Source organism: Rhinoderma darwinii, chromosome 8 (assembly GCF_050947455.1).
Source record: "Rhinoderma darwinii isolate aRhiDar2 chromosome 8, aRhiDar2.hap1, whole genome shotgun sequence".
In the NCBI taxonomy this organism is placed as follows: domain Eukaryota; kingdom Metazoa; phylum Chordata; class Amphibia; order Anura; family Rhinodermatidae; genus Rhinoderma; species Rhinoderma darwinii.
The window spans coordinates 63,362,133-63,378,566 of NC_134694.1; the positions used below are offsets into that span (position 1 = coordinate 63,362,133).

The 16,434-nt window shown below is 42.7% G+C and overlaps 1 protein-coding gene across 2 annotated transcripts in view; it reads right to left on the bottom strand.

Moving 5' to 3' along the window:
- Window positions 1-16,434, bottom strand: part of TEX11 (testis expressed 11) — a 963,534-nt gene that overhangs the window by 115,307 nt on the left and 831,793 nt on the right. For both annotated transcript variants that reach the window (XM_075835681.1, XM_075835680.1), the window contains exons 27-28: window positions 7,727-7,835; window positions 3,908-4,028 (exon numbers count right to left, since the gene is read on the bottom strand). In XM_075835681.1, coding sequence (XP_075691796.1) covers window positions 3,908-4,028; window positions 7,727-7,835 — 230 coding nt within the window. The remainder of the gene's footprint in view (window positions 1-3,907; window positions 4,029-7,726; window positions 7,836-16,434) is intronic.

Here is a 16,434-nt window from a genome sequence, read left to right on the forward strand (position 1 = left end):
TTGGCCATTTTTTGGGGCGTAAAAGCCAGAAAACGGTCGAAAAATCGGAAGCAGGATGCCTCCAAACATCTGCCCATTGATTTCAATGGGAAAAACGGAGTTCTGTTCCGATGGGCCGTTTTTTTTATGCGCCCGTTTTGAAAAACGGCCGCGTAAAAAAACGGCCGCGAAAAATAAGTGCAGGTCACTTCTTGGGACGTTTTTTAAGCCGTTTTTCATAGACTCAAAAAACGCAGCGAAAATCGCGAGTGGCTTAAAAAACGTCTGAAAATCAGGAGCTGTTTTCCCTTGAAAACAGCTCTGTATTTTCAGACATTTTTGAGTTTGTGTGTGAACATACCCTAAGGAACATACGTAGTGACCAAAAACGTCTGAAAATACGGAGTTGTTTTCAGGCGATAACAGCTCCTGATTTTCAGATGTTTTTGTAGCAACTTGCGTTTTTCGCGGCGTATTTTACGGACGTTATTGGAGCTATTTTTCAATGAAGTCAATGAAAAACGGCTCCAAAAACGTCTCAAGAAGTGACATGCACTTCTTTTTCGCGGGCGTCTTTTTACGTTCCGTATTTTGACAGCGACGCGTAAAATTACACCTCGTGGGAACAGAACACCGTAAAACACATAGTAAGCAATGGGCAAATGTTTGTAGGCTTATTACGTCTGAAAACACTGCGTGTGAACATACCCTTAGGGTATGTGCACACGCTAGCTTGCTTTTACGTCTGAAATGACAGACTGTTTTCAGGAGAAAACAGCTGCCTCGTTTCAGACGTAAATGCTCCTCCTCGCATTTTGCGAGGCTTCTCTGACAGCCGTAAATTTTGAGCTGCTCTTCATTGAGTTCAATGAAGAACGGCTCAAATTACGTCTGAAAGAAGTGTCTTGCACTTCTTTTGACGAGGCTGTATTTTTACGCGTCGTCGTTTGACAGCTGTCAAACGACGACGCATAAATGACAGGTTGTCTGCACAGTACGTCGGCAAACCCATTCAGATGAATGGGCAGATGTTTGCCGACGTATTGTAGCCCTATTTTCAAATGCAAAACGAGGCATAATACGCCTCGTTTACGTCTGAAAATAGGTCGTGTGAACCCAGCCTAAAAGTTACATTTTACAATGTGATTGATTGCAAAGGGGTTAATTGCTTAAAGCCATCTCTTGCTGCTTCGATAATCGGTTGCTAGTACAATTTGTATACCCTGCATATATCACGGGGGGCAACCAGGATACATTTGGGACTGCTAAAGCAGCTGAAATTACAGGAGATAAATGTAGTGTAAAAAAATTATAATAATCATGTTCCCTGAAGGTATTTTCCAGTATTTTAAGGGACAAGTATAAAAAAAAAACGATATGGCAGAAAATAGTGGACACAAATATAAATTCTATTTTAGTTTTTTTTTTACTCTGATTTAAAAACATTGACATTTTATTTTACTATTTTTCACACATTAAATGCCAAATAATTCCGAGGGCTAAGGCCTTGTTCACCCAACCTGCATTTGACACAAATTTTGGTGCGTTTTATCCGCAAAATTGTGCAACCATTAATAAAAAGACCATTTTGTGGCACTATGATTTTACAGGTAAACAGTCGTGTTACCCGCAATAACGGGTGGCCAATAAGATTAAATTTGACAACCACGCTGAACAGGGTGCTGATGCGGCTGCGTCAATGCTGCTCCATGGGGAATTACCCTAATGCACATGGGAGGGAAATGCTACAGATTTTCCATGCAGAAATACTGTAGCAGAGTTTCGTCTCCGCTATGTCCATTTGGACAAATCTTATTAACATAATATGAAACATTTTCTGCATGGAGATTAGAGTATGCTGCAGATTTTCAAATCTACAGCATGCTTATTGTGTTACATTGTTACATAGGTTTAGAAAAAAAAAAAAGGTCTATCCAGTTCAACCTTTCTCAGATCTATTATACATCATTCATTGCTAGATTAATTCTAACCCCATATGCCATTTGTAAGTAAATAAGCATCTAGCCCTTTTCTAAGCAGATAATGCGCCAAGCTGGCAACGAGGCTGTAGTGGATTTTGTTGGTGCGGTGATACAGCTTTGGCAGACCTCTTGTGAGCAACTATAGCCAAGAGAAGAGCCCTGTGTCCCTTACTTGAGACTTCAAGAGTGTCACGTAGGGTGCGTGGACTCACTAGGCCATGGAGTGAGCACCTTGACGGTATGGCAGCTGGCCAACAGGATACAAGTCAATAGTTAGAATAGGTGTATCTGTGGTAACTTCAGACAGCAGCAAGATAGGCTCGGATCGGACCTCGGCAGCAGGCAGACACCCGGCGTGGTGTAACAAGGCAGGTGTATCATTCAGCACAACACGACTCCAACTCTAAACGGCACTTGGACCAGGATAGCACGGGATACAAGATACAGGTAGGAGGAACGGGAACACTGGGAACTGGAAAACACTTGAGGAGCCATTTGCAGAGACAAACATAGGTAAATGACAACGCTCAGGCAATGCAGGAAGGGGCAGGGCCCTTCTTATAGTCCAGGGTGCTCATGGGCTAATTTGGGTATCTACATAAAGCTGGTCAGCAGAGGGAAGCGGAAGTGAGCGCTGGCGTCTCCTGAGGAGGAGATGCGGGCCAGCGCTCACTGATCCATGGCTGCGGCAGTCAGGAAGTGAGTAAACTTGACGGCCCGCGGCCATGTATGTTACAAAGAGACCGAGACCTGCCATACTCATGGGGATACCCCTTTCAGCTACAAGTCTGACGTGTATCTACTGCGTTTTGACATCCCATGCTGACCTGCCAGAGTTTACGGCTGCTCTGAATTTACCACAGATCTCTATCTCAGATTGAATTTTCCTGCCTCTCATCCTGCAAAGAACAGTCCGCAGAATAAGCAGAAATGGTGTTGCGCCATCCACATGCAGGCTCTAACGTAATCGGAAGTTCCTGGACTCTAACCCCCGTGGAGCCTGGTACTGAGCACATGGAAGTCCTCCCCAGCTCCCTCTGACTTTCTTCTTAATGACCTATAATATTCCTCTCCCTTGCATATGTACCTTTGAGTGATTTCTCAGTTAGATTACCTACTGGGTCATCTATTGACCTATTTCTGCACCCTCGTCCCCAATGGCCTTTTCCCCCTTTTTCAAAATGTCGTTGGGTGCATCTAGGCATAAACTGGTGGAAATTGTAGATACCTTTTGGGATTGTTATCACTCGCTCTACAACTTTAATGACCCTTTGGCAGCTATACCTAATATGGACTTTTGACTGAAATTCGATGACACTGCAATTTTATGCCCTGTCGAACGATGAGACCTCTCTCTTGGAAGAGGCTTTTTCGGAATATGAGATAGTTTCATCCGACATTTATCTAAGGTGTAAGGTGGAATTTTGATGTAATATTTTTATCTGCCTGCACGCCGTTTGCCGCGTTTTTTGCCTGCTGCCATTGAACGGCGCGGGCAAAAAATGCTGCGAAACACGCGTTCTCTGCCTCTAACTGATGTCAATGGGAGGTCAGAGATGCAAACGCCGGAAAATTGGGCATGTCGCTTTTTTTCCCCGTCTTGTGGGAAAAAAACGCCTCCGCTTCCCATTGAAATCAATTGGAGACATTTCCGGCCGTTTTTTGGCGCGTTTTTTTAAAAAACGTGTCAAAAAAACTCCATGTGAACTGGCCCTAAAAGACTATTCCTGATCTAGACCAGATTATTCTGTGACCGAGTTTAAATTTATCGATCTATAATATTTGTATACAGATGATTCTTTTTTAGAGGTCCTCCCCTTTAGAAGACTATAATTTGCAATTCTGGGTAGTTGTCTCAAAGAGGTTTCTACAGTATCACGATGCAAATCAAAATAAAATTAATACAATTATTACAATGCTAGTGAAAATATAATTATTGTACTTACACAATTGGAAATAATAGTAACTGCCTCTTGGTAATACTGCCATGCTTCCTCTTGGTCACAGTTCTCTAGCTCCACAGACCTCTCAGGTAAGCTCAACTTTATTAGGCTATGCAGGCATTTACTGATAGTAAAAAGAAGAGAGCTGAGATACTATACTAATTACAGCTCAATTAAACATTATGACATTAAGACTGACACTATCAAAGGAGAATAGTATTCTTAAATATATTATTGCAAAATAAATTTGGTAACATTAAAAATAATAATGAACCGGATGTGGGCTCCGCTGTTTCTGTTACCACCATACGAATTGAGAGCGTGATCCACGTGCGCGGCCACCTCACCATTCATACTCCATCAGATGGGTCAGGGGATCCCTGTGCTTAATATAGGTGTGGGTGATGCATCAATCATACATTTATGGCATATTCTGTGGACATACTGTAGACCAGAGGTCTCAAATACGTGGCCCGCGGGCTGTATGCGGCCCCTGAAGCGGTCATCTGGGGCCCGCTGACAACGGGAAAGTAGAGAACAGGCCGAAGCAAGAGCGCCCCACACCCCCTTTGTAGATAATGCCATGCCACACACCCCACCCTGTGGACAGCGTTATACCCCCCTTTCTATAGAAAGCTTCATTGGGGCTCCCTCTAGGAGTGGAATCCCCAGCAAGAGAGCTCTGGCCAGGGATTCCCCTGACAGATCTGGCCCCTGACGTAACTGTGCATATACGGACGTTGACATCAGTGACTCCTCCTGGACCAGAATGCCCGGCCAGCGCACTGGTCAGGCATCCCGCTGATAGATGAGGCCTCTGACGTAACTGTCCATATATGGGGAATTACCTACAGAGGGCTCTGTGGCAATTCCCCAGTGCCCTCTGTAGACAATTCCCCAGTGCCCTCTGTAGACAATTCCCCAGTGCCCTCTGTAGGTAATGCCACAGAGCCCTCTCTGGGTAATGCCACAGAGCCCACTCCAGGAGAAGCCAATGACGTCACTGTCCACAAATGGACACAGACAACAGGAGCTTCTCCTGGAGTGGAATCCCCGGTCACAGTGTCGGCAATGCAGTGGACAGGGATTCCGCTTCAGGCGTTGCCCCTAATGTCACTGTCCATATATGGACAGAGACATCAAGCGGAGCGCTCCAGGAGCGGATTCCCCAGCTACACGGGGATTCTGCTCCTTCATGGAGCTACAGTGGTGCAATCTACAGGAAGTGGGGGGTGCTATCTACAAGTGGGCTATGTGGCACTACCAACAAGGCAGCTGTGTGGCACTATCAACAAGGCAGCTGTGTGGCACTACCAACAAGGGGGCTGTGGGCTGTGTGGCACTACCAACAAGGGGGCTGTGGGCTGTGTGGCACTACCAACAAGGGGGCTGTGTGGCACTACCTACAAGTGGGCTGTTCGGCACTCCCAACAAGGGGGCTGTGGGCTGTGTGGCACTACCAACAAGGGGGCTGTGGGACACTACCAACAAGGGGGTTGTGTGGCACTACCAACAAGGGGGCTTTGTGGCACTACCTACAAGGGGGCTGTGTGGCACTACCTACAAGGACGCTGTGTGGCACTCCCTACAAGGACGCTGTGTGGCACTCCCTACAAGGTTGCTGTGTGGCACTCCCTACAAGGACGCTGTGTAGCACTCCCTACAAGGACGCTGTGTGGCACTCCCTACCAGGGTGCTGTGTGGCACTCTCTACAGGGGGCTGTGCGGCACTCTCTACAGGGGGCTGTGCGGCACTCTCTACAAGGGTGCTGTGCGGCGCTATCTACAAGGGGGCTGTGCAGCGCTATCTACAAGGGGGCTGTACGGCGCTATCTACAAGGGGCCTGTGCGGCGCTATTTACAAGGGGGCTGTGCGGCGCTGTCTACTAGGGGGCTGTGCGGCGCTGTCTACAAGGGGGCTGTGCGGCGCTGTCTACAAGGGGGCTGTGCGGCGCTGTCTACAAGGCGACTGTGTGGCGCTGTCTACAAGGGGGCTGTGTGGCGCTGTCTACAAGGGCGCTGTGTGGCGCTATCTACAAGGGGGTTGTGTGGCTCTATCTACAAGGGGGCTGTGTGGCGCTATCTGCAAGGGGGCTGTGTGGCGCTATCTACAAGTGGTCTGTGTGGCGCTATCTACAAGGGGGCTTTGTGGCACTATCTACAGGGGGGCTTTGTGGCACTACCTACAAGGTGCTGTGTGGCACTACCTACAAGGGGCTGGGTGGCACTACCTACAAGGGGCTGTGTGGCACTATCTACAGGGGGGAATCTGTGAGTGGCGGGTTGATGGTAATTTTACTGTGAGTGGGGGGGGTTGATGGTTATTTTACTGTGAGTGGGGGGGCTGATGGTTATTTTACTGTGAGTGGGGGGTTGATGGTCATTTTACTGTAAGTGGCGGGCTGATGGTCATTTTACTGTGAGTGGCGAGCTGATGGTCATTTTACTGTGAGTGGGGGGCTGATGGTCATTTTACTGTGAGTGGGGGGCTGATGGTCATAATACTGAGAGTGGGGGGCTGATGGTCATTTTACTGTGAGTGAGGGGGCTGATGGTCATTTTGCTGTGAGTGGGGGGGTGATGGTCATATTACTGAGAGTGGGGGGCTGATGGTCATTTTACTGTGAGTGGGGGGCTGATGGTCATTTTACTGTGATGATGGTCTTCAAGTGGTTTCCACCTCTGACCTCCAATTGAAATTAATGGGAGCCAGAAAATACCTGCAACGCTCGTTTGGAGCTTTTTTGCCTGCGCCTTTTGCATTAGCTTCAATGGCTTATGAAAAAACGCAAAAAAAAAAAAGGTCAAACAACGCTGTCAATTCCTGAAGGAATTTTAAGGCAGATTTTTTTTGCCTTACAAAAAACGCTGTGTGAACATACCCTACGAGTGGAGTGCTTGTTTTTAGCCGTTTTGTGTCTTTCTCAAAAAAAAATTGGTAGGAGTGCCGTGAGCAAATTTTCTTTTTCCAGTGCTGCCTCACATCCGAAAAGGTTGGGAAACTCTGTACTAGGCTACAATATCACGCCGGCCTACGCAAGGATCCTGTTGTTGAGCAGCTCATTTCCTCGTGGACACAGGGCCTAGACGAGTACAATTTTTGTTTTTGTTTGGGGACACTGTCTACAAGGGAGAGGTGGCGGGGCTGTATGGCACGATCTACATGGAGGAGGTGGGGGATTATGGCACTGTCTACAGGGAGGCTGTATGGCAAAATCTACAGGGGGCACTATACTGTGTGGGGGCCACTAAGAGGACATTATACTGTGTAGGGGTACGACAGGGGGCATAATATTGTGGGCACAATTAGTGGTCAAAATACTGTGTCCTTGAAGGGGTTGTAATATATTATATTATTATTATACTGTATGGGGGCACTAAAGGGGCATTATACTTTTTTTTATGAGCCATTTGTTTTTTGATGATGGGGTGGGGCGCCGAAAAAGATGATTTCGCACCGGTGGCATCTATCCTAAGGCCAGCCCTGCATATGACATAAATGCATTGTTGCATGAGAAACTGTGCCACACAGGATGCATTGAACATATGTTTATATCCCTTTGTTCCATATTGTATTATAGACTCCTCAAAGTGTTTTGCAAAGAGAGGCATCACAAAACGGAATATTTCAGCTCCCTGTCACATGCCTTGTATTTTGTGGCATATTTGTATGCCATGTGGGACTACTAGCCTATTTCCATTAGTTAACGTGTAAAGCAAAATGAAACTATATACTAGTAATATACACGGCACACCAAAAATGAGAGAAAATTCCTGTATCCAAACAATCCTAGATCCCAGAATTGCAGATAAAGGTCATACCTTATCCTGAAGACATCCAATAATTCCTGCTTCTTATGCAGAGTTAAAGCAGCCTGTAATGCTCTCTTGCAAATCGAAGGATAATACGATGGAGCCTCCATGGATAGAGCTTAAATTATATAAAGGTTAAGTAAAGAAACACATAGATTAAAAATGCCAGACAGACATGATTATATTGTACAGTGATCATATATTTGTATATGTATATCTAATGAATAATCCTAGAACATTATGTAAATGTTATGTTTAAGCAGTAAGCCAACAAGAATTATGTTTTAACTTATAAAGGAGTTAAAAATACCTTTATAAGGCTCTGCTGACATCTCTTCCTATGTGTGGCAATTGTCTATCCAGGCCCAATTTTTTATCGAAAATGAGATCCTGAGCAACAAGTAGATGGTTCTCCATGAACAAATCCACATAAAATCACCATATACTTTTCACGTAGTGGTGCAATTAATTTATAAAATAATACCACCACACATTGCTCCTTAGTGTAAATCTCCATGTCTGAACTAGTGGTACTAGTTAAAATCTACAGTTATATCAATAACCATTATTGTTAGAGAATATTTTTTGGAAATGTCCAATAAGTTTATCAAAATTGACATATCCACACACTAATTACCAGTATGAGCAATCACGTCCAACTGATTCAACAGATGATCTGTTGTAATAAACATATCTTATGAGTGGTTATTATACGTTAGGTTAAGATATTGGCAATTATGGATTCAGATTAGATGGTTATGCAAAATTAGGGATAAGTTTAGAATTATATTTGCGACTCATTTTACATAATGTATGGGAGATCCGTTCTCCTGTATGTCTTATTAGATCAAAAGGAGGACAAAAGGGGAAACATGTTAGATACCTGGGCAGTTTAAACTGAATGCCAATGGTCACATAATTTATGAGTGGGGGGGTCACATGACTGATGCCATCTTTAGTCCATTCAGTTATTCTATGGATGCATTACCATGGACTAATATGTGGGCTATACCATTTATTTATTTATTTTTATGTTTAAACCGTGGCTACTGCACTGGTAAAGTATGTAGCAGAATTTGAAATACATGTATATTAGAAAACTGTATGATTTCCTTTTTTATAAACAAATAAAAAAAATGGGAATACCCCTTTAGGATGCAGCCTGTTTTGGCCTTCTGGCACAGCCAATTTTTTAAAATCTGACGTGTCACTTTATGTGGTAATAACTTGGGAATGCTTTTACCTATCCAAGCGATTCTGAGATTGTTTTCTCGTGACATATTGTACTTTATGATAGTGGAAAAATTTGGTCGTTAAACTTTATATTTATTAGTGAAAAACACCAAAATTTAGATAAAATTTGCTTAAATTTGCATTTTTCTAAATTTAAATGTATCTGCTTGTAAAACAGATAGTAATACCACACAAAATAGTTACTAGTTAACATTTCCCATATGTGTACTTTGTTTGCATCGTTTTTTTTGAACGTCCTTTTATTTTTCTAGGACGTTACAAGGCTTAGAACTTTAGCAGCAATTTCTCACATTTTCAAGAAAATTTCAAAGTACCAGTTTAGTTGTGAAGTGGTTTTGAGGGCCTTATATATTAGAATCCCCAATAAATCACCACATTTTAAAAACGGCACCCCTCAAAGTATTCAAAACAGCATTCAGAAAGTTTCTTAACCCTTTAGGCGTTTCACAGGAAATAAAGCAAGTAGAGGGGACATTTACAAATTTCATTTTTTTTTGCAGATATTCATATGTAATAAAAAAAAATCTGTAACACAGAAGGTTTTACCAGAGAAACACAACTCAATATTTATTGCCCAGATTCTGCAGTTTTTAGGAATACCCTACATGTCGCCCTAGTGTGCTAATGGACTGAAACACAGTCCTCAGAATAAAGGAGTACCTAGTGGATTTTGGGGTTTGCTTTTTTTTTATAATATATTTTAGGCACTATGTCAGGTTTGAAGAGGTTTTGTGGTAAACCAGTGTAAACTCCCCAAAAGTAAGCCCATTTTGGAAACTAATCCCCTCAAGGAATTTATCTAGGGGTATAGTTAGCATTTTGACCCCACAGGTATTTTGCTATTTTTTTTGGAGTTACTGTTACTGTTTTTTGGAGTTACTGTCGCCGACAATGTGCACCGGAAAACGCACAGTAACTGTACGTCCTGGTGCGCTAAGACACGTCGTGGTGCGCCTAGGGGTTAAGGACCAAGCTATTTTTGTTTCGTTATTTGATTGTCGAATTCCAAGTTAACTTTATTCTATGTATTGTTACGATTGTAGCGATACTAAATATGCATTCTTTGCACAATAAAAAGCATGTTTTATGCAATAAAAGTTATTTTTGTGTTGAGCATTCCAAGATCCATAACTTGTTTGTTTTTTTTCATTTACGTGGTCATACGAGGGCTTGTTTTTTTGCAGGAAAACTTATAGTTTTTATTTTCACAATTTTGGCATACTTGTAGGCCACATGCACATGATGCGTACCGCTTGCAGATTTGTCACGCGGATTTTCCTGGGGCAAATATGCCGTGTAATACCTTGCTTGCAAAGTTAATGAGGTCAATTTTTTCACACATAAACTGACCTGCGGTACGGATTTTTTAATCTGCAGCATGTCAAAGCAAATACACCAAAATCCGCAGCAGATAATCTGCACTTGTTTCCGCATAAAAATGTAAAATTTGCATCTAAAGACGCACCAAAAAGCGCAATATTAATATGCGGATTTTACCTTTGAACTACTTGCATTTATCTGTGGTTTTGATGCGGATTTTCCGCATCAAATTCCGCAACGTGTGTATTCCGCATCAAATTCCGCAACGTGTGTATTCCGCAACGTGTGTAATACAATTATATATCTAATTTTTATTTATTTATTTATTTATTTTGGTTGAACTATTTTTCAATTAAAAAAATATTTTTAATGAAAAATAAAGTTATAATAAGGCAATTTTATCTTCATTTTACTTTTTTTTTTTAGTCTCTCTGGCATTCCCTAATAGGCTTTCACCGATGGTAGACCTGGGGGCCTATGTTAGACCTCTGACTGCCATGCAGGGCCGATTCTGGCTTTTCTGCTTCCTGAGGCAAAAATTGAAATGTCCCTCTCAGATCCTGAATGACATCCCCCTGGCTGTTCTACATCACTAGCAGCCACCTCCAACTCCTGTGGATGCGCCGTTGCCTTGTACTCCCCTGGCACGTGGGGTGCAGCGATGAAGCTGGGCAGAGTACACCTAGCTGCACAGTGCGTGCCCAAGTAGTACAAGGAAATGGCGCATCTGAGAAAGTTGGAGGAGGCTGCTAGTGATGTATAACAGCCAGGGGAATGTCAATCAAGCATGGAGAGGTGGGTTTGGAGGCAGGACTATGACTCCTCAGGATAGAGGCACCGCCCCATGAACCTTTAATGAGTAATTAGCATATAGTGTGTGCCTTTTTAAAAGTAAATTTTATAGATTTTGCTGCATCTTAAAAAAACATACAGGGGAATGTTTGGAAATATTGTCAGGTCATGTATTACTGCATGGATGCGGTTTAAGGGGTTAAAACTACTTAACAGGTGCCCATTAAATATACAATAAATTAAAAACAAAGCTCAGGACATAAATATAGCACCAGAATCAAGCTCAATACATATATAGAGCACCAGAACCAAGCTTAGTACATAAATACAACACCAGAACCAAGCTCAGTACATATATACAACACAAGAACCAAGCTCAATACATATATACAGCACCAGAACAAAGCTGATTACATATATATACGCCCCAGAACCAAGCTCAGTACATATATACAGTCCTAGATCCAAGCTCACAAACATAAATACAACACCAGAACAAATACTGCTCAACCCCTGTCGTATAGATTTGTACGCGTAAAACTACAGCTCCCAGCATTGCCTGAAAAACGGCAAGGAAGTGCTGGGAGTTGTTGTTTCACCCAAAAAAATCATAACACCCATAATCTTGCTGCAGATCATACAGTGACTATAGTGCTGATTAGAGGCATAATAAACATTTAGATTAAGTGACTCAGGTGATGTCTTCTCTGCAGTTTGCCGCTCAGATTTCTTCAGCTTCTCACTTTTCAAATATTTCTGCACCTATAAATGAAGATAAATTCTCATGGTGCCACACACTACTCCCCTAAATATAATAGCACCATACACTGTGCCCCTGATTATAATAGCACCATACACTGTGTCACACACACAGTGCCCCCTGTAGATAGTGCCCCCATGGAGCCCCCTGTAGATCATGCCCTACACAGATCCCCCTGTAAATAGTTGCCCCCATAGATCCCCTGTAGATAGTAGCTCCTGTAGATAGTGCCCCACATACAGTACCCCTGTAGATAGTGCCCCACATATAGCCCCCCTGTAGATAGTGCACTACACATAGCCCCCCTGAAAATAGTGCCCCACCTATAGCCTCCCTGTAGATAGTGCCCCACCTATAGCCTCCCTGTAGTTAGTGCCCCACATATAGCCCCCCTGTAGATAATGCCACTCACACTTTTAAAAGAAAAAAACAACAACTTTACAAACTCACCTTATCCTATGGGCTCAATCATAGTACAGGATGGGGTGGCGGCAGCTAATTTCACTGACGCCACCCCCCCTCAGAGAGGCAGCAGGCCACCCCCTGAGGCGAGAAGCTCATCTCGCCTCATGGACAGTGCGGTCTTGCTGCCATGGAATCCCATCGCACACCCCACCTTCCTCTAACAAACACCATTGGTGCTGGGGGTCAATATTTACGTACAGATGTAGCCATCTTTATCTTGACTTTTAACACATTAAATACACAGTGTCAAGGAACTTTAACTTGACTTTTTAAATGGCTTTTGTTGTATGATGTCACGCTGCAACAAGTTATCAGAGTCAATATAAACTTGGCTACATCTGTGCATGTCACTTAAAAATGCCTCAAGGGGTTAAAGAGTACCTATCACCAGAAATACCTCATCTGTTTTAATGGGGAAATCATTAGTCCCCAAAAAAATAACTATTTTTCCGACTATTTCATAAAACAAAATGTGAAAGAAAAAACTAAAACAAAACAAACAACAACCTTTATACATTATACGTACATGTTTCATGCCTAATATACAAATGACCCAACTCCCCGCATAAAATATTGGAATGCCCAGCATCTTCCCACAACCCCCTATCGCAGAATACAGTGTCAGACCACTAAATTTCATGGCTCTTACTAAAAGAGCACTGTCTACATCAGGGATAGGCAACCTTTTTGTTATGGCGTGCCAATAAAAAAAAAAAAACAATTTAGAAATACTCGGTGTGCCGTGCAAACATCAAAGTCATAAGACAAACTGTTGCAAAGTATGTGACATAAACCATTTAATCAGCTAATTAAACTCACATTTCAGTGTGACCCTTATCCCTGATTTTCTCTACAAAGATAATGCAAGATGTGCATAAGAGGAGACTGAACACAAGCTGGGGGGTACACATAGAAAAGACCGCGACTACTGAACACCAGCAGGGCGGAACTGCGCACAGGAGGGATCGTGGCTACTGAACACCAGCTTGGGGGGTGCACATAGGAGAGACCGCGGCTACTGTACACCAGCTAGTGGGAACTGCACATAGGAGAGATTGTGGCTACTGAACACCCGCTTTGGGGGTGCACATAGGAGAGACCTCGGCTACTGAACACCAGATTTGGGGGAGCTTCAAACTTTTTATTTTACAGAGCAGTAACTGAACATTGTACTTGCGACGCTGATCACTAGGATAGAGAGCAGTGCTGAATTGTGTGCTTGTTAAGTGTTCAGCAGCGACACACACAATGAAGCACCGCCAAGCACATAATGAAGCGCCGCCCTATCTCTCTGTTAGGCGCTGCCAAGCACTCAACGGCATTGGTGACTGGGAGAGGGAAGTGTGCCAGCAAACCATGCCCCAAGTGCCAGCTGTAGCACTAGTGCCACAGGTTGCTGAACTGTGGTCTACAGGATTAGTACAGCAGGGGGCTGTCTACAGTAGTAATACAGCAGTTATCAATAAGTATAGTAAACATAACAGTAATGCAGTTTAAAATAATATATACAGTATATTCAATGATTGTGCATGTCTTCGCCACAAAGAGTGCTTTTGCATTGTTTTTTATTTTGTTCACACAGCCTAAGGGCATCTGCACATTTATTTTATTTTGTTAGAATGTGATAACTAACTTTGTTTATTCCTTTCCAAGCACACCCCACAGATGACCTATCGGTTTGAGAACTGGGGAATTTGGAGGCCAAGTCAACACCTTGAATTCTGTCATGTTCCTCAAACCATTCCTGAACAATTATTGCAATTGGCAGGATGCATTATCCTGCTCAAAGAGGTCATTGTCATTACGGAATACCGTTGCCATAAAGGGCTGTACTTGGTCTGCAACAATGTTTAGGTAGGTGGGAAAGTAACATCTACATTAATGCCAAATTTTTCCCAGCAGAACATTGCCCAGAGCATCACACTGCCTTAGCCGGCTGGCCTTTTTCCTATAGTACATTCTGGTGCCATCTTTTCCCCAGGTAAGCAATGAACATGCACCTGGTTGTCCACATGCTGTCAAAGAAAACGTAATTCATCACACTAGGTCACCTTCTTTCATTACTCAATTGTACAGTTCTGATGCTCAGTTGCCCATTGTAGAAACTTTCAGTAGTGGGCAGGGGTGAGCACGGGCACACTGACCAGCCTGCATCTACGCAGTCCCACAAGTAGTAAACAGAAAGGTGTGAGAACACACAGTGCATCACTATCATAGCCAGCATTAAATGGGTTTTCCGAGATTGCAAAAAATCTGGCCAAGATGGAAAATGGCATAAAACAATAAAAGACCCATTATTCACCTGATAATCCTCTTTCGTTCCAGCGCAGCCCCTCCCGCTGCTCCCCTCCGCTCTTAGTCCGCAGTGCTGCAGTGATTTTGTGCCCATATACCCACTCACTGACCTCAGCCATTTCATGCCGTATACCATTGAGACTAGTGGTATCATACCAGACAGGCTAGCCTTCACTCTCCATACACATCAATGAGCCTTAGGTGGTGATGACCCTGTCTTGGGTTCACGGGTTGTCCTATCTTGGACCACTTTTGGTAGGTACTAACCACTGCATACCGGGAACACCCCACAAGACCGGCCGTTTGAGATTCTCTGACCTAGTCGTCTAGCCATCACAATTTAGCCCTGGTCAAAGCTGCTCAGATTTACGCTTGCCCATTTTTCCTGCTTCCGACACATTAACTTCAGTAACGGACTGCTCACTTGCTGCCTAATATATCCCCACCCGTTGACAGGTGCCAAAGTAATGAGATAGTCAATGTTATTCACTTCACTTGTCAGGGGTTTTAATGTTATGGCTAATTAGTGTATAAATTCCAGCATAACAAAAAAGATAAATAGGAAAAAAAGAGACAAGAAAAAAAATAGGAGGAAGAGTGAGAAAGGTAATTACTAAAAAAAAAAACACCATATGGAAAAAAAAAAAAAGACAATATAATTTTAATGTTACATACACATATGCAATAATCAAAAGTGCTTGTGCATATGAGTAAATTTACCAATATTATTCTAAAAGACAAATAAAGACAAAGGTGCTTTGGTTTCCGATTCCTGCACCCTGTAATGCTGGTCGCATGGTTCTAGCATGTAGCATATGAGCAGAAACTGGACAGCTGTGGTAGCTGTATCTACAGCTAGAATGGAGAGAAAATGTTGGTGCATCTCATTTGAGACTAACTTTAAAAAAAAGAGGTTTGCTACTCTGTAGACACTTTATAAAGTCTCTAGACAAGTGGCGTGGCTTAGGGTAAAATGGGAGTGGTCTGGAATGTTCCAAAGTGCACTAAATGAAAACTACCAAGAGATGGTACAAGAAAGAGAAAGTGTCTAGCAAGATGCGTCAAACTTATCATACAGCGTTCACCACTGTGAAAAAGATGGTGCGTCTTCTGACTGCCTTGTCTAAGTTTATGCTATCTAAATCTTAGCTTAGTAAATAAGCGTAATGTTCTTATATATATACAGTATTCCTTTGGATGAATGCAAAGTTGGTCTCAGCAACTGTAGGTAATCCCAGAAAAGTGAAGATGACGTCAGCATCTCATCAAAAGTGATATTTAGTGACAAACACAGATGTCATATAAGCAGTGTTTCAACATACACAGAATCATTTAGCCAAAATAAGGCTTCTGTGTAAGCTGAAATGCCACTTGAATAATGTCTGTGTTTGCCCAATAAATTTCACTTTTAATGGGATGCTGACATCTTATTAGCTTTTCTCCGATCTTAGCGTGTCCATAACAACCACTCCTTGTTTTTGTTTTTTCCTCTTAAGTTGTGCCATAAACCCAGTTTTAGATTGTCCAAAGAAAATTATTCAGCTGGATAAATTATGAAACTTCTTGGAAGTGTTTCCATTTATTATTTATATGATTTTCTGGAAAAAAGGTAGTCATATTAAGGAAAACAATTTCTTGTCACTTTTGATCCATGGCCGGATAAACCTGGAAAGATTGATTTATGGAGCCTAATTATTCATGAATTTCATACCTGAAAGTTAATATTGTAGTCCTAGGCGAGGTGAGTCTGCTTAGGCTTAAATACAGCAATAATGCAATTTAGAATAATCTATATGTTCAATGTTTGTGCAAGGCTTAGCCCTCGCAGAGT